This window comes from Melospiza melodia, chromosome 29, assembly GCF_035770615.1.
Source record: "Melospiza melodia melodia isolate bMelMel2 chromosome 29, bMelMel2.pri, whole genome shotgun sequence".
NCBI classification, from domain to species: domain Eukaryota; kingdom Metazoa; phylum Chordata; class Aves; order Passeriformes; family Passerellidae; genus Melospiza; species Melospiza melodia.
Window position 1 is genome coordinate 4,845,091 of NC_086222.1, and position 26,147 is coordinate 4,871,237.

Below are 26,147 nucleotides of genomic sequence, written 5' to 3' on the forward strand. Positions count from 1 at the left end.
ACCCTTCAAGGGTGCTGAGGGCATTGGTGGGTTTTTCCCTGCAGGGATATAGGGCAGGGCTCAGTGTAGGCATAGGGCAATTTGCTTTTCCTGGTGAAAAAACAGCTCTCTGCCCATGTTTCTTAGGATAGGTACTGATGCCTCGATGGTAAATGCTGCTGGATGGTGACTGTCTTTTTGGAGAAGAGCTGGGAAGATGTCCCAGCCTTCTTCAAACCACATCATGGCCAAGTGACCATGGAGAAGTGTGAAATAAATGCCTGGCTGTGTTAGGGAGAAAGTGCAATCATTTTGGGCAAGGAAAGATGCTTTTCTGTACTTCTTCCAGTTTCTGTGGTTTTGCTGGCCTGGCTGCCCCTGCTCAGAGCCTTCATTTTCATCTCTGTCTTTGTGAGATGAGGTGTGGCCGCCAGCATCGACTGCCTCTGATGGAAGCATTTACGTGCCACCTGCTCTATAAACATTCCCATTGATTTGGTCCATCCAAAGGCCTTCCGCTTTATTTCTTTTGCTGCCACCTCATATTTCCTTATGAAGATTTCTCCTGAGCTAATAACAGCTGTTGGCTGTTGGGGCTTAGGCTAATGCCTTCTGACCTTCCCTACCACACGGGGGGAGCATCCCGGCACTTGGGCACGGATATTGATGCAGTGCTGTGTCAGAAACAAGGGAAAATCAGGTTGGGAGGAGTACCTGACTTTGCCCAGCCCCCCTTTCCCTTGCCAATGATGTTGTCAGAGTGAGGTGTGTCCCTGCAAGCTGAAGTAGGAGCAATGAGGAGTGAAAGAAGGGCTTTACGAAGTGGAGGCAAAGCCTGGCTCGCTTTAACAGAGCTGACTGTTTCTGGATTTGCTCGATGTGGAGCATTAATTCAGAAAATCCCGTGAATGGCTTTGGGGAGAAGATGTGATCTGTCAGAGGGGGCACCGTGCAGCAGCTCACCTCACTGGGCATCCCTTCCCTCTTCAAACTAGGATTGCTTTTAAGCCCTCTGCAGCACAGCTATGCCTGCATCAGCTTTAGCATCACTCTGTGCCACCTGCAGTGGTACCCAGGCCCACCCCTGACTCCAGGGGGCTCAGAACCCCTTCCCTGAATTATTGCCAGCTCAAGCTTGGCAGCAGCCCCTAGGCAGCTTTTGCATGTGCTGGGTTGTCACAGAGGCCACCCAAAGCCCTGTGGAAGCTGGGCACAGAGCAGCCAGTGTTTTGTGTGACATGGACCCCTCAGGGACTGCGTAGTGAGCATTGTCTTGACTTCTGATGCCTCGCGCAGACGGCTCCCGCCCTTCTCATCATCTTGTTATCATTCTAATGTCTGGGAGCTGCAGTCATGGACCAAAACACCATTAAACTATCTGAAATGGAGCAACTCGACAGCCTCTGCCCTCACAGGCTTATTATCTTTGCAGATGGATATTTTATATTTAGCAGTCGCTAATGTATCAATTTGGGCTTTGATTTTTCACAGGGAGCAGCTCCTATTCTGGTGCCTGCTGGTGGGCAAACTGCCACTGCAGGGGAACCACCAGGGACAAACCCTCCCTGTGAAGCCCTGAGCCTCTGGAGAGGGCAGAAGTGTCCCATAGCCCTTGGAGGGCTTTGGGCAGGGGGTTTTGGGGAGGGAACAGGTTTTCCAGTGGCCTGGAGTGTGTTTGAGCAGCACTGGGAGCTCTTGGGGAATTGGAGCAGTAGCAGTGGGGCCAGACAGTTAATTAAACTTGCAGTTGTGTGTGGCTTTGCAGGAGGCAGCGGCTGAGTGGTGTATGGTGGGGAGGGAGGAATGTTACAGAGAAGAGGAGAACTGTTTGGGCTGGCCAAGCTCTGGCACACCCCATGCTCCTTGATTTCCCCCAGTGGGTATGGGTGTGCTGATGCATCGGGACCTGCTGAGTGGTTGGTGAAGGCTGGATCGGTGGTGGTGGTGCTGGGTGATGCCATAGAGTGCATCCCAAGTGCCCTCTGTCCTTGGGGTGCTGGGGTGACATGGGGTCAGTGTGGAGATGTGCCCTCTGTTCTCGGGGTGCTGGGATGGCATGGAGCTGTGCTTTCTGTTCTCAGAGTGCAGGGATGGTGTGGGGATGGCATGGAGCTGTGCTGTCTGTCCTCAGGGTGCTGGGATGGCATGGGGATGACATGGAGCTGTGCTGTCTGTTCTCAGGGTGCTGGAATGGTGTAGGGATGGTGTGGAGCTATGCTTTCTGTTCTCAGAGTGCTGGGATGGCATGGAGTTGTGCTTTCTGTTCTCAGGGTGCAGGGATGTTGTGGGGATGGCATGGAGTTGTGCTTTCTGTCCTCAGGGTGCTGGGATGGCATGGGGATGACATGGAGCTGTGCTGTCTGTCCTCAGGGTGCTGGAATGGCGTAGGGATGGTGTGGAGCTATGCTTTCTGTTCTCAGAGTGCTGGGATGGCATGAAGCTGTGGTGTCTGTCCTTGGGGTGCTGGGATGGCATGGAGGTGTGCCCTCCACATCCAGCCACTGAGAAGGACGGGAGAGAGGGGTGAAGGGACACTGCGGGTGCCTCAGAGACAGAGTGGACGGGAGCATGATGAAAGAAAAAGTGCCTTGAGCCCTCCACCCCCGAATAAACAGCATGGATGGCAGTGAGGGGAGCTCAGGTGGCGCAGTCCTGCCCTCGGGAGCTGCCATGTGAGACCTGCCGTCACATGGCACAGATGCCATTGTCCCTGCAGATAATGTGGCGGGTTGCATTGTTGGGAGAGGATTAGGAGAGCTGCAATGTTTTGATGGCCTGCTTCTCATTTGCATCTTGAACGAAGTGGGAGCCCAGCCAGGTTCTGTTCTTTTGTGTTTACTTCTGAGGAAATGTGTTTATTTCCGATGATTACAAATAAATCTCCTCTGCCTTTTCTCCAGCCGCCCAGAGTAAAAAACATCCGGTGCCCCTTGACTGTGTAGCCAGGGTGAATATTGGAAGCGCAGGAGAAATCCCATTAGGAGTCCCTGGCAAATGTAATTAACAATTTCTTCTCAAAGACAAGGGTGTTTGTTCTGCCCCTGTGACAGGTATTTTTGGTTGGAGGTTTCCCAGGGTGAAGCATCACCTGGTCACTGTCGAGGGGCTTCACTCCCGATCTGGGTGAGCTATTTTAGCTGCTGAAAACTGGGTCAGCCGGCAAGTTTGCAACTGGTTTTGGCATCTCCATTTGTCATCCTGACGAGACATGTTACCTACAGGAGAGAGAAGCAGTTTGGGGTTGAAGGGCCATAGAGGAGTTTAAAAGTAGAGCACTGTTGGCCTGAACAAGGAAACAGGAGAGGTTTGAATCCTAGAATCATTAAATATCCTCAGCTGGAAAGGACACACAAGGATCATTAGGCCCACGTCCTGGCTCTGTGCTGGACAACCCCAAAAATCCCATCATGAGTCCAAAAAATGGACAACAAATTTGGGTTGATCCATCCCCCAGCCTCTTGGCATGAACAGGGACCAGTGGTGTTGGCTCTTCAGGTACAAACATGTCCCCTGGGTTTCTCAGGATGTGCATCAACATTTTGGAGTCCTTCATATCCCATTCCTCAGAATATTTTGCACCCATGGAGAGGGTTTTGCAAGACTTCCTGTATGGCTCCAACTCTTTGTGTGCTGTTTATCCCTCTAAATTACTGCCAGAAAACTTGTGCTGACCCTGGACACAGTATTTCCCTCACCATGGGGGAGGCATTGAGGGCAGCCCCAGGCTTCTCCCTCGTGTTCAGCCGAGTCAGCAGTGCAGGAAAGGTCTGTGACATGGTCAGAGAAGGCAGGAGGAGGTGGAGGGTGTAATGGCTCAACCCACACATAGGAGAGGTGCTGTCAGTGCTCATTGATGGGGCTGGGAAGGAGCCTGCTGTGGGAGCTATGTGGGGTCTCTCCTAATAGGTGCAGGAGGAGGGAGACAGGCACTGTGTGCCACCACACACAAAGAGCACGTCAGCAGAGCTATCTGTATTGTTGACACTAAGTGAAATAATCCCACGGCAAACTTCAAAATTAGCATTTAAGAATGAGGAATAGGGGCAATTAGAGGGGAAGCAGCACAGCGCCGCTGCCCCCAGCTCCCACCCTCATGCATCTTCTCACGCTGCTGCGTTCAGGTTCATCACCCTCATCTCTGGTGGAGCCCTGGGATCCCTGCAGCAGCTCTCGTCCTCCTGCAGAGTGAGGGGATCAGTATGGGTCTCAGGAGATGGAGCTTTAGAGAGCCCACATGTATCATTGTGAGCAGTGTGGGGAGCTCCAGCAAAGCCTGGCATCCAGAGCTCCCCAGCCACTCTGGAGGAGAGCAGCAGTGGCTGGAGGCAGCTGAAGGGTTACAGACGGTGAAAATTCTCTGCTCAGAGGCAATGAGGGTGTAAGTGGTATGCAGAGATGGAGGAGCTGATGGCACTGGTCACAATGTGCAAAGAAGGGATGTGTGGGGGTGCTGGCATGCAGCGTATGCTGGGGACTGATGATACCATTCCCGAGATATTCCCCCTGCCTTGCTGATGGGCTTTCTCCAGGTGAACTGCAGAGCCAGAATAAGTTTATTCCCTTCCCATGTGACAGGCACTTTATTGTCTTTTGTCCCTTCTGGACTGGTAAGGCAGTTTCTAGAGATGGATACGGTGCCTTCAGGAAGCTGTTAATGGGAGTTTGTCTTTGGTTTTAATTAGATCCCTTCAAGGGAAAACCTCCTGGCCTGCTTGATTATCCAGCTTTGTCAGAGCTTGTCTGCTTTATCTAAACACTTTGCAGAAGTCTCTTTACCTGTTTGCTTACTGGAGACATTATCATAATCCTGGTCAATTGGAAATGGGGAGCAAAGACGGCTCAGCAGACAAGCGAGTGCCGTCAGCTTAGCAGCTAATGGAGATCACTTTCCCAGACAGGTAAAGAAGCTGATGAGGTGATCCTTGTGCCAGGGTATCCATCAGTATTCTCTTTGTAGTGCCAATTGCCAGGGAACAGGAAAACTGGCAGTGGGAAAGTGAGGTTAGCTGAGAAGGTGCCTGCAGGAATGCCATGTGCTCTGTGCCAGCTGATGGATGGGATTTTTCTGCTGGTGGTGGTTCTGACACGTTCCCAGGAGGCACAGGAGGTCTGTTTTTTGTCTGGCTGTCTGTAGCTGCAGGGGACAGTCTGGGCTCCAGTGGAGAGGAACATGAGGCTGCACAAAGCCAAAGAAACTTGGTCCTAAATTTGCTATTGGGTGGCAGTGACTGAAGAGTGGGCTGGAGGGATGGGAAGGAGGAGCCTTTAGCCCCTTGTTCTTGGCATGGGTTTGTTACAGAGGTCTCCAGGTTGCTGCTTCCTGCTCATTCCAAGTGGTTTTGGGGGCAGTACCCATCACCAGTACCAGGGACAAGGCAGGGTGATGCTGACCTTGCCCTCTCTCCTGTGAGTGTCCACCTGTGGCATCCCTGGGTGCTCGTGCAGTGCAGCTCTGAGATGTAAGTGTGAGATGTAAATGCAGAATGAACCACCCCAGCTCTCAGGTGTCCTGGACCACCCCAGATCTCCTCAGGAAGTACATCCCATATGCACCAGCCGAAGCTGGGCAGCAACAGTGGAATGTACTCAGCGCCAGCACGAGCGTCTCATCCCTGTCACTTCAAACCCGAGTCCTTGTGCTTCACCCCTAATGAGGGGACCCGAGAGTACCTCGCAGGGCTGTAGTCTGGATATTTATATGAGCGCAGACATGCAAGTTGTCTGTTTTACATATTGCTGCCCTGATTTTTCAGTGCACGCAATGAATAATTTACAGAAGCCGTGTGTAAGTATCTCTTTATTATTCATTATAATGAAGTGAGACAGCAGTAATAGTCCACTAGACTGGAATCCCCCAGGGCCGAACTTTACTCAGCTGTGCTTAGCTCTCCCCCAGTTAATTTGAAGGAAGAGAGGGCTTGGTTTCCTGACAAGGACAATGCTGTCTGCCGGCACAAGACTGCCCTGGTCTGGCATAGCCAAGCTGGCACCAGGGCAGGTCTGACACCAGGCAGGGTCCCCTTGTGCTGATGTGCCGTGGCAGGCATGGAGCACCATCCGTCTTTCCCTGAGTCCATACGTGATGTGGCTGGCAGAGACGTACAGCTCCTGCAAGGGGAAAATTACTCGTTTGCAGGAGAATATATGGCTCATTCCTCTGAACCGAGCACCCGGGGGGACCCTCAAGCATGCCAAGTATCGCCCCTTCCCTGCGCCCGATTAATAATCTCGATCGAGGTGATGCTCTGCGATCTCAGCAAGGGAGGCATATAACACCCCCAGAGCCTGGGCAGGAGAGACACTGCAAAGGGGATGAGGACAGGAACAGCCTCCCAGCTGCTCTCTGAATTTATAGGCATGTGGAGAGGGACTCGCACGAGTTCCTTGATTGACTGTAGGTGCCTTTTCCTACAATCTTGGGCTGCGGCAGGTCTGCCACTGCTGGCACTAGCTCATGTCTAGCTTGATTTCCCTTTCTTTTTTTTTCATGCCAAGAGAAAGCTTCCCTAGCCTGGTCCTCAGGTGACAAAGGTGAAGCTCCCAAGGGATGCTGGGCTCTTAATTTAACCAAACACTCAGATCTTTTGCTGCAGATACCATGGCAGCAGCAAAGAGGGCCACAAGTAGATGGAGAAGAATCTATCAAAAAGCATGAAAAAGGCATGTTTTCCAGGAACATTTAAATTCTCTTCCCCCCCATCCCATTCCTTGCCAAGTGTAACTCAGCGCCGTGGACCGGAGCTGCCGAGCTCCTGCACGTCTCAGAGCAGGGAGGGTGGGAGCCAGGCAGGAAATAAATAATGGAAACGACCGCGTTGTGTTTTCAAGGCACTTGTAGGATTTACAGCTGCTTATCCAAATGTTCCCTTCCCTTCCCCATGTGCTGGCTTGGCCGTCTCCGGCTGTTTCTCTTCTTCCCCTCTCCCTGTGCGTGTGCTGTGGCCCCTGTCCCCAGCAGTGGGGGTGTTTATCACCCCGGGGATGGCTCGAGGGCTGAGCCGACAAGCTGAACTGTCAGCACATTTTACAGCTTCATCTGGAATTCTCAGTGCACAGCAAAGGCAAGGGGGGCTGTGGAGGTGGGTGAGAAGAGATGGTCTGCCTGGCTTGCAGAGATCAAACAATGGAAATTTTGTCTGTGGTTCCCCAGTTGTGTGTAAAAGAAAAAGGGAGGTTTTATTTCGGGCAAACCTGCTGTTTATGTGAAATCTCACGTGATGGGGGATGTGGAAACAGGGAGCATGGCCACAGCATGGCAGAGCTGGGGAGCCACCCTCCCATCCTGCTCCCATCCCTTTTTGGGACCCGGGATGCTCTGTGTGTGTCCCGTTCCAGGTGTGTGACCCTCTGTGTGTCCCCTGCAGGTGTACTGTGGATGAGCGGGTCACGCGGGTAGCGTGGCTGAACCGCAGCACCATCCTGTATGCCGGCAATGACAAGTGGTCTATAGACAACCGTGTGGTCATCCTGTCCAACACCAAGACCCAGTACAGCATCAAGATACACAACGTGGACATTTACGATGAGGGCCCCTACACCTGCTCTGTGCAGACAGACAATCACCCCAAGACTTCACGCGTCCACCTCATCGTGCAAGGTAGGTCTGAGTGTGCCTCGTGCTGTTGCTGGGTGGTTTGGTCTGGAAGGCTGCCTGGACTTGGGAAAGGTTTGGAGGCCCTCTTGGTGGTTGAGTGTGAGATGCTTCAGAGATTGCATGGCATGGGAACAGTGGTGTGGACAAGTGCCCACCATGCCAGGGAGGAAATGAGCGTGCATTGTCTCAGCCTTGCTGTGTTGTGCAGTTGTCACACGGGGCAGAGGACACCTGAGAACTGGCCGTGGGGTTGCTGAGCTCTTCTTTATTCCCCCTTTGCCTGTCTGTGCTGTGAATTTGACTTGTCTCCACTGCTTGAAACCATGTTGCTCAGCTTGCTCCATCAGGGATTTGTTAGTAAGGTGCTCAAGCAGGTGTTTGAAGTGCTTCAGGAGAGCCAAAAGCAATGTGCTGCCAGGCACAGAGGAGAGGCAGATCCCAGCAGCACAAGGCTCTGTGCTTTTGGGAGAGAGGTCGAAATCTCTGTGGGGCCATGAAGGGCTCTTGGCACAGGGCCTCACAGGCAAGTCTATTAATATAGCAGATGCTGTTGAGTTGCAAAGCAGTGTTCTGAGGCTGTTCTGATGGGGGGATCCAGGTGCTGGCAGATCAGAGGGACCAGTAGCTCTCTGATGGATGCTGCCTCTGGATTCTTGCGGCTTTGCACCAGCTACTGGCTTTTGTCCGGTCTCTAGATTAATTTTTCAGAGTTAGTGTTAGTTCAGGTTAGATAAAGATAATGAAAGTTTCCTAATCCTCTTAAAGAAGATTTATTTGGCTGAGTAGAAAGCTCTCGGAATACAATAAAGCGTGTATAAAACCAGGACCTAATCTTTCCTTTAATTTCAAACAGCTGATGGGTATTGATTTTGCAATGAGCAAATCTGAAAACTTTCTCAGCCTCGACACGTCTCTGAGAAGCTCCCAACAGAGTTATGTATGTATTTATGTACCCCCCTCATTGCCTAGAGGCAGGGGTTGATTGTGGTCACCCATCCAACAGGTTTTCCTGCCTGGTGGCTGTGGGAGTTGGGAAGCCCCAGACTGTGTGCACGAGGCTGTGGTGAAGAAAGGGAGGGCTCACCTCAGGGAGAGGGGAGAGGAGATCCACTGGAAGCATCCCTCCATCTCCTTGTTCGGAGCTGTCCCTCTCCTCCTTTTCGAGCTGTGTGTGAGCTGTCCATCTGTGAGGTTTAATCTGTTTATCCTGTCTGCTCTCTAATCGTGCTAATCCATCCAGTCAACAGCGGTGAAGTATCCGAGTGCTTTGCACCTAATGAAATCAGGTGAACTGGCGGCGGCGCTCAGCACCGGCTGCCCTCACCCCTTTCTCAGGGTGATGCAGGCACAGCCAGGTGAAGGTGAGAGAGATTTTGCGTCCAGAGTGGTGGTCTGGTGGTGAGGCATTCCTAACTGTGCTGGAGAAGGTTTTATTCCTGGTGTGAGCAAGTCCTGTTGAATTGCTCCCACTGCAGCAATGACTGTGGTTCTCAGCAGTGTCACTCCTGCACAGCTGGAGGGAAGCACGAGAGGAACTGGGGGTGCAGGCACGGGTCAAGTGGTCCATGCTGAGCAGTGTCTGTACTTCCTTTTCAATGAGTTAAGCTCAAACCACATGGTTTGCCCAGCTGAGAAAATCCATCTGTAGGCGCCTTTGAAGGTGGTGATGAGAGAGGCAAATCCTCCTGTGCTCTGTTCTTGGTTCAGCCTGAGGAAGAAAAGCTTGCATGGAGATGCCATAGCAGCCATCCAGGATCTGGAGGAGCCTACAAAGAAGTCAAGAGGGGCTCTTCATCAGGAATTGTAGTTAAAAGGAATAATGGGTACAAGCTGCAAGAGAGGAAAATTAGGCTTCATGTAAAGAAGAAATTCCTTCCTGTGAGAGTGGTGAGATCCTGGCACAGGTTTCCCAGAGAAGCTGTGTCTGCCCCATCCCTGAAAGTGTTCAAGGTCAGGTTGGAGCAACCTGGTCTAGTGGAAGGTGTCCCTGCCCATGGCACAGGATGGAATAAGATGATCTTTAAGGTCACTTCTGACCCAAGCCATTCTATCATTCACTCCACTGCAGTTCCTTCGTGGCTAAATTGTGATTTTTGTGAGGGGGAGCAACTCTCAGTCCTTTGCTCAGTGCTGAGACAAAAGGAATGATTTTCCAAAGATGGATTTAGTCCTGGCTGTTTCTGTAAGCAGAGCACACCCTTTACAGGGATGGGAGCAAAGCCCTGTTTCTGGCTTCAAAATTGAGGTTTAGGTCTGTCCTCTCTTTCTTGCCCTCACTGTGCCAGCAGGATGCCAAAGGCGCAGTAATGACCAGTTAGCAACTATATTCAGGTCAATTAATTTCTATTTGTATTTTGCAAAACTATAAGTTGGCCGGAGAGAGTATTGATTCTTTGTGCCCATGTTCAATTGGGTTTTAATTGTGCTGCTGAGGGGCCCGGCCTTCCCTCCCAGCAACCCAGCAATAAATCTGCCAGGGAATCGCCGTCAACAGTAAATGTGTCTCTTAGTAGCACTATTAATATGTCTCTTGCATTGGTTCATTGCAACAGCCGTTAACAGCGTAGATGGCAGGAAGCCAGAGGGGTGTTTTTTTTTGTCTCCCTTTTCCTCTTTCTGTCAGGAGCTGCCTCGTGATGAAGGGATGGATGCTTTCAGAGATAGATGCGGTGTTTATGGCACGCTGGTGTGTTCTGGGGAGAGTTTGGGATGGAGAGAGAACAGGCATTTAAGCTCATATAAGCAGAAGATGAGCCACCCCATCCTCCTCTTGTCATAAAGGCTGGAGTGGAGCTGAAGTGGGGTGGACCTTGGTGAGCCCTCCTGCCTCTGGGATGAGCAGTGTGGAGGCGACTTCTCAATAAGGGGGAGAGAGAGAGCTCCTGGGAGGTGCAGGCTTACAAGGAGGAGCCAGGAGACCTTAATGGTGTCATGCTGCAGGATGGTTTTTGGACTGAGGAATGGGGTAGACAGGAACAGTCCTTCCTTCGTGGCTTGGGCTGCTTCAGGTTGTACTTCAGTCCAAAATGTAGAGCTCTGCATCAATGTTTTGGTGGAGGCTGTGAGCTTTGGGTCCCTTCTGGTGGAGATTTTGGTGGTGAGCATTGGTGCTGGTCATCCCTTAACAGTGGTCTTTGGTATTTCTTCTGTTCCTGATTCATTTAAAGAACCCTTCCCTCTACTGCCTTGATCCTACTCACCATACTGAAACCTCTCCCAGCTGTGGGCATTGTTTCTCTTGTTTCTTGTTGGCACAATCCATTTTCTGTCTTGGTGTTTGCTGCTTTCCTCGCCCTGGGAACCAGGACAGGTTTTGCAGGGCCATGGCCTTCATTTACAGGGTGCATTATCCAAATGCATCTAGGGATGCTCTCCTGGAGCTGTTCCCGTGTCTCACTCACCACCTCTCAAAGCAGCACCAGTGCAGATGTAGCTTCTCCTTGAGTGTTTCAAAACCAAACTGAGACTTTTATTTTTCCCTTCTGATAACAACTCCTTGGGGCTCCTTGGGGCTCTCAAAGGGCCATCCCCCACCTCCCACCAAGCCATCCCCACGGAGACCTTTTTCTCCAAAGAGAAAAGGTTGGATGAAAAGTTGCAGCCAAACCCCTATCTCAACCTTCCTTCCTCCCTGAAGAGGCAGAGGATGGGCAAGAGAGTGAAAACAGCCAAATGAAGGTGATGCAGGAGCGATATAATAGTGAATTCAAAGACAAAGCAGCCCAAAGAAAATCTGGAAGGAACAGCAAAGTTTGAAGAAGGAAGCAACTAGAGGGGGAAAAAAACAAAAGAAAAAAAGGATGAGAAGAAAAGCCCAGAGTTCCTAGAACAAAGGAAAGAGAGAAGGAAATGTGAGCACACAGAAAAGCACCAGAGCATCAAAAGGGCAGGAGGCAGCAAAGGGGAGAAATGAAAGAGTGAGGGCAGGGAGAGGGGGAAGGTCTGGAAGGAGGAAGAGTCAGACTGGCAGGCAGAAAACAGCACACACTGGCCAGAAAGGAACAGCCACTGCCCCATGACATGCCAACCCAAAATCCAGATGGGAGAATGGGAAAGGGGCAGGATGGGGTCCACCTGACAGCATCCTTGGGCTCCCAGTCTCAAAGCTGCCTGAAGCTGGTGAAAAGGAGCCATCAGGATGTGCCACAGGGACCAGCAGCAACAGATGATTAATTACTACAAAAAAACAAAACTGGAGGAGAGGAGGGAGAACTGGTGAAGTTGTTTCCCCATTATATTTCCGAACAGAAAGAACGTTTTAGCTCGTGCACAAATAGCTCCCTGGGAAGCACTCTCACTTCCTAATTGTTCATAAATTTACTGACAGGTGGTTACACAGTAGGTATAACACTGTGAGTTTCAGTTTTATTGCTTTCCCTGTCTCAACATGAAAACTTGGAGAAAAAGGATGCACTGCGAGCCGTCAGGTGGCTCCACCTGGAAAAGGGTGCTCAGTGCCTGTATTTAATTTTTGCTGTGTTCCTCCCTGTAAATGCCACAGAGATCCCACAGAAGGTGTTTTACTGGGGGAATGCTGTGAAAAGAGGGTGTTCAAGACCTCAAGCAAAGGCAAAAGGACAATATTACCAAAATTGAGTGCCTGTAGAAAATGTGAGGCCGTGACACGCGGCTCGCTTGGCAGGGAAATTTGACAAAAATCATTTTGTTGACCAAACTGTAGCTTTTAGAAGTGCTTAATCCATTATCTCAATAAAATCAGCTCTGATGAGCCTCTCAGACAGGGCTGTCACCACAATGGTTCGATCAGAGATGATCATCATCGCTGCTGAGCAGCAACATATTGTTAAAGCTCTTGATGTCACCTCCTTGCCCCAGTCAGTTGCCCCTGTGGGAACACTGAGGTGTATTTTCACAGGGTTACCCTGTGTGTCCTTGCAGGTATCTCCTGAACCCCAAAAGCAATGTGTTAGAGAGAGTGAAAACATCAATTTCCATCTGCCAGCCAGGAGCTGGCTCTCAGGTGCCCCATTTAAGGCCATCAGCCCCAGACAGGAGCTGTTCTAGGGAAGGTCTCGTATTGCAGGTGCCTTCAGCAGACACACAGGGACTGGAGGAGGCCCTGGTGCCACCCTGCTGTGCTTCTCATCAGCGAGGGAGATGGAAGGCACAGGCAAAATGTGAGTTTTCAGCATATTTGCCTCCTTTGTGCTGACTTTCTGTACGCTAATGAGACCTTGCACAGTGACACCTCTGACAGCCCCATCCTGCCTGTGCCGGGGAGGCTTGTGCGGAGCTGGAGATGCCTGGGGCTACAGGCAGCTGGGGTGCTGGGAAGGCAGGCAGTGTCATCTCCTGCAGGCATCCGACCCCTGCTAGGGCGGCAGTCCCTCTCCCTGCTGGTGGCAGCATCACCTGTCACAGGACACAGCTGGACACTGCAGCTGCAGAGGTGAGGGAGCTGCATGAATGCTGCATCTCGCCAAAATAGGAAATGTGTGAGGGGGTGGAAAGGGAGGTGCCAGGGCAGAAACACAATGTGCTGCAGGTGTGACAGTGTCCATGGAGGCTTCAGAGCTCCGAAGATGAGATGTCCCTCTCTGCTGTCCCTATGGGGACTTGTCCCCCAGGTAGGGGTGGACAAGTGGCTGTTGCCCGGCAGTCTGAAGAACCCATAGTTATCCATCATCTCCCCTTATCAGCAGCGTAGGAAGACATCTCTTTTAATGGATTAGGAGCTAATGATGTGGAGGAGGGACATCAGTTGCATGTGTCAGCCGCTGTGCTCATGCAGGCTCTCCGCTCCTCCGAGGCGTGCAGCAGTAATGATCTGGCAGCTAAAAATAATCCAGGGCCACGGCGGCGAGTGGCTGGGGTAGGGATGGGCACTCCGGGGATGAGTCAGCCTGCACACGGCCGTGTGCGTCACCATCATGTGCAGCCCCCGAGCACGCAGCCATTCCCGAGGTGCTGTTTGCTCCCCGCGTGCTTTAGCGGGAAAGAGTCGTCTGTCAGGGCAGGGACCGTCCCTCCTCACCCTTGGGTGTCTGGTTGTTGAGGTCTCTCGCTGCTCAGAGTGACCCTGAGAAAAGTCTGAAAGTCTCTTTTCCCAGCCTGGTGGTTGAAGAAGGAGTTAGGGCTCTTCATTTCTTGGTCTCAAGGTTGTTTATTGTATCTTATCTATAAAATATTTTCTCCTGCCCTGTGGAGGTCAGCTCAGCAAGACAGTCCAAGGTATTCTCCCTGCCCCCGAGGGAGTGTTATGTCTTTATACTAAAAACTACATGTTCAATGTTTACAATTACTTTCCAATACCTATCACCTATGTTAGACAGTGAGCTTCTACTCTAAACCAATCTCAAAGCGCCACCATCACAGCAGAAGATGGAGACCAAGAAAAAGAAGAAGAAAGGCTGGACACACCCGAGTTCCTCCATCTTGTCCCCAAAACCCCCATTCCAAAAATCCCAAAATCTACATTTCCACCCTGTGATAATTTTATTATTATACTATTCAAACTTCTGTGACTTTCAGGTCTTCATACAAAGCTGGTAATTTGCTCCACAGGTCATAATCAAACCTGCAGGTGTTCTGGGCTGTGTGCCAGGTCTCTGAGCCCCCCAGCAGGGGCCCCAGCAACTCTGGACACCCGGAGGGATGTACGGAGTTCCAACAGCTGGTAGTGGCTCTCCAGGTCTGAGCTTTCCTGTTGCTTTTGTCTCCAGATGGGACAATGAGTGCAAAGCCACCACTGGTGTCCAGAGCACGTGTGGTATGGAACATACTGGGGAGAGTCCCACAGATATCCCGACTATTGCACAGGACATGGCGGTGTCACCAAGGTGTGATCCCATGGCCAGCCCCATAGGGCCCAGTCTGTGAGGTGAGGGGAGGGATGGCACCTCACACTCCCCAGAGGTGGTGGCATACACTGGCACATGCCCAGGTCCCACAGAGAGCGTGGATTTGCACATCAGGCAGTGCAGGTCTCGAGTGGTAAAGGATGGAGATAAATCACAGGCTTATTGTTATTGAATTTAGTGGCATCGCTTTCACATTCAATTCCTCTCACCGGCTTTCCGAACAAACAAGAAATTACAGAGCAAATGTAGTTTTTGGCTTACCAAACCTTATGCATTAACTTCCCTGTGATTAATACTACGCAGGGCTGACGAAACCCTCTGTGCGCCGCTCGTTGCTCCGGTGAGACCATGCCGCTCGTCGCTTCCTCAGGATTTATTCTTTATTCAATTTGCTTATAGCTGTAGACTTCTGTGAGGAAGGACTGTGGATAAAAGGGGATTGAGATGGTGTTCTGCCCTGTTTTTCTCACTGCAGCTGTATAGGGCAGAGGGAGGGAAATATTGAGAACAAAGGTAATTCAGGGAAAGATGCTGTCAGCAGGTAGAGGACAAGGAATAGCACCCACAGTCATGCTGGAGGGCTCCAAGGCATTAGCAGGGCTGCCTGACCCTGTGAGGGGACCAAGAGAAATCTATGGGGCATGGGAGAGCCTTTAGACTCCACACCCAGCACCAATCCCAAGCTGTCACCACCTTGAGACAAGGCAGCTTTGGTGGGATGTGCTTGTCAGGGCAGCCATGCCTTGGTCATCCCTGTCTCATGGTATGGACAGAGTGTGGCTGAGGGCTGGATTTATCCACATGTCATATTTTCCATCAAATTCACCCTGCCTGCATCCCTAAGTGGCCCTAGTTTCCACCCACTCCTCCCATGGCAAACCAGCGTGTCCTTGAGACACCATCCTTGACAGCCCAGTCAGTGGGATCTATAAAAATGTAATCAAGGTCCTTTGATGTCCTTCTCCACGTCCTGGTAACCTCGTAGGCAACGATCGCAGTCACAGGTATTGAGCTGCCCTGTGGGGTCCCCGCACTGTCCATGGGTGTCCCTCCACTGAGTGTCCCTGCTGGCTCTCAGGGACATTCCTGATTGGATTAGGGCAGACCGTGCTTCCCTTGCCTCTGGATGTTCAGGAAATGTAATTCCCCACTGTGAGACCTGCTGGCATGTCTGTGTCAGCATCCTTTGCTAAGGGAAGGGCTTTCAGGCTGATACGTGGGTTTGTATGGCTTGGGGTTTTCTGAATAGGAGCACTGGGACTGTAGTGGTGATGGGTAGTGGTAATTTTGTCCAGAGGAGGAAAGTGTTTCTGTGCCCAGGAAGGGGACAGGCTCACGTCTGTGCCCAGAGCACCAGTTTCTGCATCTCATTTTGTACTTGTGGTTTGGGACTCAGGGAAAAGGGAAGGGATGTCAGCCTTGAGCTGGAGGTGTCTGGGAGGGCAAGGATAGAACCATGACTGATTTTGCTGATGCCATGCATCACACATCATTGCTCTAGTCCAGCATCTGCAGGCAAAATCACACAAGGAAGAGACAGGCTGCCATCTGGAGCAGGGGTGGCATCCCAAGGTCTCAGCATCCACTAATGATGGTGATGTCATCTCGGACCAAAACTGCTCACGAGGAGGGTTGGTTTGCAGGGCTCAGGAGCAGATGAAAAATGCCCCAGTTGTGGGAACCTTTATCCTGGATGTTGTTGTAGTTTTCAGATGTTCCTGGTACCAGTTTGAGGAGCTGTTACTGGAGGGGAGAGGTGCAAGGATGCTGGTAATATGGATTAGTGTTATCTTGTCTGAGTGAGGAAGGGCCATTTACAGCCTTCCTGCAGCTCATTGTGCCTGCACTGTCGGAGTTGGCCGGTTCTGCTCCGAGCGTTAACTACGTTTTCCAGCAGTTGCCGGCACACACTTTTCATTTTTGGATTGCTGCTTTCCCCTGAAGGACTCAGACAATCTCCCTCTGCTATAACAGACTGTACTTCTATATTAATGTGTCAAGTTGCTGGGAAATTTACTGCTTTGCAGAACCCATAGGGCTGCAGAGACCGCACCGCGTCTTTGCCGTGGCTCATCCTGCTGCGCTGCCTCTCCCACGCCAGGAGAGGGGAGAATCTCCCTGGGAGTGGGAGGAGAGCTTCCCTGGGGGTGCAAGGAGAGCCAGACAGCCCCACTTTCCCTTGCAGGCAGTGCTGGTTCTGGCCACAGTGGTTTTCAGGTGATTATCCTGGAATCCCGGCGCTGTGGGAGAGCCCTGGGTGTGCAAGGGTTGGACATCTAATGCCACTTGACCTGGGCTTTCAGTATGTTGGGGAGGGGGCACGGGGCATCCTTTCTGGCATTGTAGGTATGGTGTTTCATTTGGGGAGGGTTGTTAAATATGGCCTCATTTACTCCCTGGGGTGCAGACCCTTTAGGGAATTGTGTCCGACAGCCCAGAGTGCCAGGAAGCAACATCGGCAAGTGAGCTTTAATTGCTTTTTGCCATGGCCAGGGATATTTATGGGCATGGAGATTGCCAAGTTATTTATTAGATGGAGTATCTGGGGATAGAGTAATATAAATCACCCTGGCCGGTATTGAAGGAGCAGACGCTCAGTAATTTAAACAGCTTTAATAAATATGCTAAAATATGAGCCTTGTCTCAGGCCATAACGAGAGCTGGTTATCGGGGTCTCGGCCATGGAATGGGGGGGCTGGTGCAGTGAGTGGACTCCTCCACACCTCAGATCCATGCTTGGCTTCAGTCCAAGATACTGGTTTGGAGACCTGGAATTGCTGACTGGACAGGGCAGCAGAGGGGACACAGCGTCACACGATGGGACAGGTCTCATGGCTGGGACCTCCCACCTGCGCCTGGCAAGCTGGAGTGTTGATGGTGCCTTTGGTGGCCTTTATGTCTTGCAGTGCCCCCCCAGATTGTCAACATCTCGTCAGACATCACGGTGAACGAGGGCAGCAGCGTGACCCTCATGTGCCTGGCCTTTGGGAGACCGGAGCCCACCGTCACGTGGCGGCACCTCTCTGGGAAAGGTGAGCCCTTGCTTGGGGGAAGAACTGCCTGGGTCTGAGGAAAGGCCATACTGGCTTGTGTGGGATGCATGGTTGTCCCCATAGAGGTGGTCAGGGTGGCATTAGGTGACTCACAGTCAGAGGTGCTGACCTGGGATGGGCTGAGGGCACTTGTCAAGTGCTTCCTGGGTGACGGGGATGCCAGATGCCTGGGCAGGGGGTGTCAGGATAGGGTCACAGGGAATCTTCTGGTGTTGGTGTCCATGGGTGACAGTGCCACACGTTCAGTACATCCCCCAGGGCAGACCTTTGTGAGTGAGGATGAATACCTGGAGATCACGGGCATCACACGGGAGCAGTCCGGGGAGTACGAGTGCAGCGCCGTCAACGACGTGGCCGTCCCGGACGTGCGGAAAGTCAAAGTTACTGTCAACTGTGAGTGCGGGGCACAGGGGAATGAATGGTGGGGGGTGGGTGCACTTGGGCCAGTGTGACACAGCAAGATGTCTCTGCAGACCCGCCGTACATCTCCAACGCCAAGAACACGGGCGCCTCGGTGGGTCAGAAGGGCATCCTGCAGTGCGAGGCTTCGGCCGTCCCCGTGGCGGAGTTTCAGTGGTTCAAGGAGGACACCAGGTGAGGAGGGGCTGCAGAGGGTAGCCACAGCCTTGGGGTGACAAGGTGAGGAGGTGGAGGGGGATGACAGTGTCTGAGGCCATTATGTGGAAAAATGCAGTATTTGCAGGGATCCCTGACAAAGGAGGAATGATGAGGAGGACTCCTCCGTCTTATCAGAAGGCTAATTAATTCCTTTATTAGACTATATTATTCTATATTACATTATTCTATATTATTCAATATTACATTATTACATTATTATACTATATTACACTATATTACATTACATCTAAACTGAATCTGACAAGCACTCAACAATGCACACAACTGTAGTCATCTCATGACTGTCAGCCGACAGTCCTGACACACACACACACATGCTTGGCCCTGATAGGCCAAGGAAACAAAACACCATCACTCTGGGTAAACAATCTTCATATTGCATTCTGCTTTTGCGCAACACAGGCACAGCAAATGAGATAAGAATTGTGTTTTATTTCTCTGATGTTCAGAGAACGTGAAACCCAGAAATATTCTTGGGAAGAATTGTGCCTTGCTTTTCTCTGTGAAGAGACATGTGGTGACACAAAAAGGCTGGGATCAACTCGTTTTGGTGGGTGCTCAGCTAAGAGCTGAGGAAACCCCAGAGCTGTTTCTCCCAGGGATGGTGGCTGTGGGACACAGGGGTCAGGCTGAGTTATGGGATGGAGAGTGGAATGGAGAGTTTGTCTTCAAAACTGGGATGCGCAAGCCCAGTGGGGGAACACGTATAGCGGTGTTGGCTGGTGCGAAGCCCAGGAAAGGGTAAGATCCACCACAGCCCCGTTCTCCCAGCACTGCTCTTGTGTTTCTCTGCAGGTTAGCAAACGGGCTGGAGGGAGTGCGGATCGAGAGCAAGGGCCGCCTGTCCACGCTGACCTTCTTCAACGTCTCGGAGAAGGACTACGGCAACTACACGTGCGTGGCCACGAACCAGCTGGGCAACACCAACGCCAGCATCATCCTCTACGGTAGGTCCTGGTTTTCTGCAGAAAGGTGAGGTGACAAGGAGGAATTAGAGAAGGAGAGTGAAGAGGAGGCATTTGGAGAGAAGGAGGATAAAGAAGATGAAGAGGAGTTTGAAGAGCGTGGTGAGGAGGATGAAGAGGAGTTTGAAGAGCATGATGAGGAGGATGAAGAGAAGGAGGCTGGCAGATGACCAGTGGCGGAGTGATGGAGCAGAGCTGGCTGTATTTGGTGTTCCTGGTGCATTGAGGTGCCAAACAGCACAAACCCCGAGCAGTGAGGTCCTGCCAGAGGATGCTCAGAGGACGAGATCTGTATCAGCCCAACACTGAGTGTACAGTACAGTTGGCCACAGTCGGCTCAGCCCTGGTGTTGCTGGAGCACAGGAGTGAGGAGGGAGCCTGGGACAGGTGAGAACATGCTCTGGGTGCATGGTGTGGGGTTTCCCTTGTTTGCTACAGGCAGGACTGCCAGCAGTGATCACGTTGTACTGGCAAAAGCAGGACGGGTGACATCAGCCTGGGTGATTCAGGTGGCCAGGGCAGGGAGGTGTTTGAGGAATGGTGTCATCAAGGACAGCTGTCACTGAGGAAGATGGTGTGTACCTGTGTCATGTCCCTTTGGCATTCTGACAAGCTGAGAGAGCTGTCACAACCCAAGGGTGGACAGCAGGAGCCTGCCTTCCCACAGCAGGAGGGAGAGGATGGAAGTCAGGTAGCAGGCTCAAGGAGATGTTGAGAGGGAGCAGAGTTTCCATACCAGCTTGGAGTCTGGATGGGTGGACACTGTGGGGGGAGCCTGTGGGGTGTTTGGTGTTTTGGGGTGGTGGGAGGGGCAGATCTTTGCCTTTGGTTGTGGGGCTGGGTGGCTCCTTCAGGTGTTTTCTGCTCCACTCTGTTCTGTTGTGTTTGGGTAGGGGTGGTCCAGGCCTTTCTATTCTAACCAGTTCTCTTCTGCCCTGGCCTGATTTCTTCTCTTTGGGTCCAAACTCTGCGTTCTGTTTCGTCTCCACTACTCCTCTTCTCTTCTCTTCTCTTCTCTTCTCTTCTCTTCTCTTCTCTTCTCTTCTCTTCTCTTCTCTTCTCTTCTCTTCTCTTCTCTTCTCTTCTCTTCTCTTCTCTTCTCTTCTCTTCTCTTCTCTTCTCTTCTCTTCTCTTCTCTTCTCTTCTCTTCTCTTCTCTTCTCCCTTTTTGGTGAAGAAATTTTCCCAATATCCACTATAGTGCAGTATGCTATAATAGACTATATATAAAATACAAGATGATACAAATACAATGTAGTACATATTATTAATAATAATAATATCTCAATAATAAATATATATATATGAAAGCAACTGCTATTCATATATTTAATAATAGTGTCATGTTGACATATATTATTATATATAAGCATATTATTCTTCATTATGTATTATACTCACAGTAATAAATTATAGAATCTCTAGTATACATTATTAGTTTTTGCATAATACAATATATAACTTACAATGTATATGAGGTATTTTGTATATATCTATGTTTTAGGGGTATAGGAGTTAAAGTGGCAATTCTGAATTGATGGTTGGATTTGATGGTCTTAAAGGTTTCTTCCAACCTTGATGATTCTATGACTGTATATAGTAAATATTGTATTTATGATATTTAGTACATAAATAAGTACATTAAGTTTCCAATCCAGTTCTCCCAATATCCTTTTGTTTTTCTGTTTCCCTGTCCTGCTGGCACTCTTACATTGTCTCTTTCTCTGATGCGAGACAAAATACCATCACCTAAGTATCTTTTTTCCATGACTTGAAACCAGACTAAAGAAAAAGTTGCAGTGGAGGTAACTCCTTGTACTCAGAAGGGGACAGGATTAGGAATTTTTGGTTTTGTTCCAAGCTATTATGTGGTTATCTTTTATTTGACAACATCTGTTTTCAGGCCTTTTTCCTTCTCTCAGCAGATAGTGTTGCTCTTTACACACTCCTCCTGTGACAGCACAGCAATCCTCTCACAACAGTTATTAATTGATGCCAACATGCAGGGAAAACAAAATTTCACCTTGTTTTAATAAATTAATCCCACAAACACGTCCAGCAGGCTGAAGTGAAGTACATTAGAGGTGATTGCATAGATGGCAAAACAGGGATATTAAAAATCATCCATAAAAAGGAGCCCAGTCCTGTGGCTCTCCTTGCCTTGTAGCAGCTCCTGTTAGTAATGGTCTGTTCAATGGAATGCTAATATTCCTCTAATCCTTGTTTTATAAAAGGAAGATTAGGAAAATATTTACAAGTGAGACAGCAAGAAAAAGCATTAGGAAGGAAAAGTTAAAACTTAAAATGTTCCAATTTTTTTTCATGTGGGTATTTAGCTGCACCAACACTGAAGCCTAAATTTGTCTTTGAAAGGATATTGGCACATCCTTTGGATATTGCTGTGTGAACACTCAGGTTACCTAAAGCTATTTTAATTTCATAACTTTTAATGGAGAAAAAGGCAAACATTCATATTCTATTTCCCCCCCTTCTTGCAAGAGTGTATTGAGTGAAGCACACTGGAGCAGTGAGGAGCAAGCAGGCCATGGAGTGAGCTCAAAAAGGAATTTAAGCAGGTGGGATTCCATCCCTCTTCAAGGATTGCGCTTTTTTCGTTTCGTGAACATGTTGTGAAATTCAACAGCTTGTCTGTCAAAACTGCAGTTTCTTGGAAACACAGGGGAGAGTGGAAAAGATGGGCTCTGTGGAGAGCTTCTATTTGGGTATGTGCGTGGTGTTTCTTGGACAGTCTCTACCAGCCTTTGCCAAAGGGGAGAGGAGCACAAGTGGTTGGAAATCTGCTATTTCTTTTATTTAAAGATTTCATGTCTGGGTTCACTTTTTGATGAGGACATTGCATTTTGTACTTGCTATTTATATATGGAGATGGGGGGGGAAAAGATCACCCAAACCTGGATCTTTACATCTCTTTAAAGTGCAATGTGTCCCTCAGTCACCAAAGGAAATTCCCCCAAGCCCCCACTCCAAACTGGGAGCTCTGGGACCTTTTATTATCCCTTTCCATTGAAGAGCTATTGGAATAAAGAGAGATGTAGTTGTTTTATAAAAGATGCCATCTGCATTTTTCCAATGTTCAGGGTCTCATTTCTAGTATGTAATCTTTTTGATTGATGATTGGGTGAGTTAACTGAAAATAAGTTAAAATACCAAGTGTTAGATGTGATTTAAACCAATTATTCTATGGAGAGATAAAATCTTTTCATGCTTTATTGTGCACTCTCTTAAGAATCAGCAGCTTCAGACTAAATACATAAAAGCAAGGGAAAGCAATTATGTCTTTAAGAATAAGAGCCGTGATTCAATATTTAAAGACTGCTTGACTTAAAACACTTAAAACACAAGTCATAGAATTACCGAATGGTTTGGGCTGGAAGGGACCTTAAAGCTCATCCAGTTTCAGCCCTGCCATGGACAGGGACAACTTCCACTGTCCCAGGGTGCTCCAAGCCTTGTCCAACCTGGTCTTGGGCACTGCCAGGGATCCAGGGGCAGCCACAGCTTCTCTGGGCACCCTGCGCCAAAGCCTCACTGCAAATATTTGAATTTTGCAAAAAGAGAATCAATGCAAAATATATGCAAAAAAAAAGGTAAGAAATAGCATCTTTGCCATGCTTTCCTATTGATGTGGAGTGCCTGTGATTGCAGTGATTTTCTGTGTTTATTTGTGCACACAAACACCAGTAATCTGACAAAACTAAGAGATATTAGGAGTGGAAATTAGTAAGGAGAGGAGAAGGAGGCAGTGCTGTATTCAGGCAGTATAAATATCTGAAGCAGGTCTTCTGTACAGGAGAGAAAGTAATTACCCCACATCTACTGTTGTGCATTACAGGAACTTCGAAGGGCAGGTGAATCTGTCCAACTGCTCTTTTGTGTCTGCCACCAGCAATGCTTTTTCGGGTCAAGGGAGCAGCTCACACCTCATTTCATCATTTTTCAAGTTGCCACCTGCCATTATTAATAGCCCACAAAAAGGCTGAGATATGTAAGCTCCATAGATGCTGTAAAAGAGTCTGGGAATTGCAATCCCCAGCTTCATTTTGCTTCAGGAATGTGCTGGTGGACAGCTCAGGGGTTGGTGGTGACACACTGCTGTGCCATGGTGCCACGGCCGGCCTGGCTGGAAGCAGTGGAGAGGACAGAACACTGTTGGGTGGGGAGTTACAAATGATTCAATTCTCTCTGCTCAACAATAAAATAATTTTTTTCCTGTTAATTGAGTGGATTATGCTGTGTGGATGTTCTGGGTGGGATCAGGGCAGATGTCCATCAGGTGCCTGGTGCTGGGGCTGGCTGTGCTGGTTCCTCATGACCCTGGGCTGAGCCATCCATCCCCTCAGCATCTTCTGCTCCAAACACCCCTCAGGAAATGGCAACTCTTCCCTGGAGCTAGGCTGGGAGAGCTGGGAGTGTTCACCTGGAGGAGAGATGGCTCTGGGGAGACTTGAGTCCTATCCAGTGCCTAAAGGAGCTCCAGGAGAGCTGGAAAGGGCTAACTCATGGGGTTAATTTGGGTTATTTGGTCAACTAATTGGGATTTGGAGCTACCTGGGACAGACTCACTTTCTGTAGGGGACTTTATGGGTACTTTAGATCATCGGGTTACTTTGGCTCAATCAACTAACATTTGGTGTTACTGTAGATTATTGAGGATAACTGAGGTCAAACTTGTTGTGGGCAGAGCACTTTGAGGTTACTTGAGATCAGCCAGTTAATATTTGGGGTTACTAGAGGTCGCTGGGGTTACTAAAGGTCATTGGGGTTACTAGAGGTCAAATTTGTTCTGTGCAAAGCACTTTGGGGTTACTTGAGGTCATTATTTGAGGTCAACCAGTTAATATTTGGGGTTACTATAGGTCATTGGGGTTACTATAGGTCATTGGGGGGTTACTTGAGGTCACCTAGTTTGTATTTGGGGTTACCTGAGGTCAAACTTGCTCTGTCCAGAGCAATTTGAGGTTACTTGAGGTCATTGTGGGGTTACTTGAGGTCAACCAGGTGATATTTGGGGTTACTTTAGGCCATTGGGTTTACTAGAGGTCAAACTTGTTCTGCGCTGAGAACTTTAATGTTACTTGAGGTCATTGTGGGGGTTACTTGAGATCATTGTGGGGTTGCTTGAGGTCATCCAGTTACTGTTTGGGGTTACTATAGGTCATTGGGGTTACTGGAGGTCAAACTTACTCTCTACAGAGCACTTTGGGGTTACTTTAGGTCATTTGGGTTACTTGAGGTCAGCCAATCAGCATGGCATTATTTGAGGTCATGTTCCATCTCTGGGGACCATGCTGGGCTTTGCTGAGTTCAGCCATTTTTCTTGTTCCAGTATTTGAGGTCACCAACTCCAGCAGTGACAGCAGAGCTTCGACCTGACTTTGTGTCCCTGTCACAACTCCTTCTGTTCCATTTCACACCAAGGAACCCCCGTGTGCTGTTGCTGTGTCATGCCTGGCCCCCATGGTGCCAGTGTTGTGTCAGTCCCACCCTCACCCTGGTGACTTTGAGTTCTCTAGGCACCATGAGTTGCTCATGCCAGGCTCCCTGGCCCTTCCCTTTGGCCCCTGGCCCCAGCTGTGCCTCCAAATTCCATCGCACCCATGTCCTGTGAGCACCTGCCCCTCTTGGCCTGTTTGCACATAAGATCCTCCTGCATTCAGTTTTTCTGGGAGAAGATGTAGATCCTGAGGGTCTGGAGCAGAGTGAAGCTCTCTAGCTCCATCTCTTTTGGCTGGTACCCCTGGATCTCTGTGTCCCTCTGTCCATACCATTCTTTACCTTGTGCAGCTGCAGATCTGCTGAGATATTTCAAAGACACCAACACAGCTTAAAACCTTAAACCAGGCTTTATTAGACAATCATTAACATGGCACATCACCCAGGGTTAAGCTTTAATCATCATCCACACACAGGTAAATAATTAGTCTTTAATGAACTTGGCCTAAATTAGCTGTAAATTAGAATCTCAAATAGGAGCAGTTTCATGGGGGGGGCAGAGGTTGTGCCATGGCACTGGGGTTTGGGCAGCTTGGGAGGTGAGGGGCAAAAGCTCCCTTCATGTCTTGGTGAATTAAGCCAGAGCTGAAGTGGGATATCTTCTCTTTCCTCAGTATTTATCAGTGTTCTCTTCCATCTTCCTCTGAAGGGATGAGGGACAACTCCTTCTTCTTCTTCACTGAGATGTTTTGTTTTGTAGAATTTTTTTGCAGCACATTCCCTGTTATTGCTGTTTGCCTTCACCTATTATCTTTGCCTCTTATGCACGTATTTTTTTTTTCTTTTTCACACTTTTATTTCCACTTGGTCCCTATATTTCACAGTTGTCTTCCTGTGCTTGGTACTTACTTTGTGTTTTCTCTTAACTATTCCATGAAATGCCAATTGCCAACTTTGCTATTAGACGCTGTAAATAATCTATATATTATACTATAATGCTATAAAATGCTATATATTATACTATAGTCCTATAGTATAATATATAGCATAAATATTATATATAATAATATATAATCTATATGTTATACTATAGTCCTATAAAATGCTTACCTACCATCACTGCTCCCATTACCATAGAGTTCCAGGGTCTGTGTTTGTGGCAAGCCTTAGATCTTGCTCAGCTTGTGTCTCCTTTTTTGGGTGCAAGAAGCCACCACTTTTTGCTCCTTGCTCCGTGCTGGGTGTCTGTTCAGTCACAGGGGTGAACATCCCTGTTGGAGCCTTCTTAGAATCAAAATTTGAGTTGGAAGGGACCTTTTAAAGGTCATTTAGTGCAACCCCCCCCTTCAACGAGCAGGGACAGGCCTTGATGGACCATGGAGTTACCTGAGGGAAAATATCAGGAAAAATGTCATCCTGGGGAGGTTGCCAAGACTTACTCCAGGTGCCTCTGCTCTCAGACATGGGTTATGGACAGGCTTCCCCCAGATTTCCTTCAGTTATTGCTGTCCTCAGACATGAAGAATTGATCAGGCTTTCCCCCATTAGCTGCTGTTGCAGACCATGAGAAGCAGAGAGGAACTGTTGTCTTTTCCTGAGCCCTCTAGGAAAGAGAAGCTCCAGCAGCACCCTGAGTGTGGACA

At 49.4% G+C, this 26,147-nt stretch overlaps 1 protein-coding gene across 6 annotated transcripts in view; it reads left to right on the forward strand.

Moving 5' to 3' along the window:
• Positions 1–26,147, forward strand: part of OPCML (opioid binding protein/cell adhesion molecule like) — a 310,187-nt gene that overhangs the window by 277,965 nt on the left and 6,075 nt on the right. For 4 of the 6 annotated variants that reach the window (XM_063178494.1, XM_063178493.1, XM_063178491.1 and 1 more), the window contains 5 exons: positions 7,344–7,576; positions 17,301–17,426; positions 17,694–17,840; positions 17,921–18,041; positions 18,882–19,033. In XM_063178494.1, the coding sequence (XP_063034564.1) occupies positions 7,344–7,576; positions 17,301–17,426; positions 17,694–17,840; positions 17,921–18,041; positions 18,882–19,033 (779 nt within the window). The remainder of the gene's footprint in view (positions 1–7,343; positions 7,577–17,300; positions 17,427–17,693; positions 17,841–17,920; positions 18,042–18,881; positions 19,034–26,147) is intronic. The other 2 variants (XM_063178495.1, XM_063178492.1) reach the window with 1 other exon arrangement.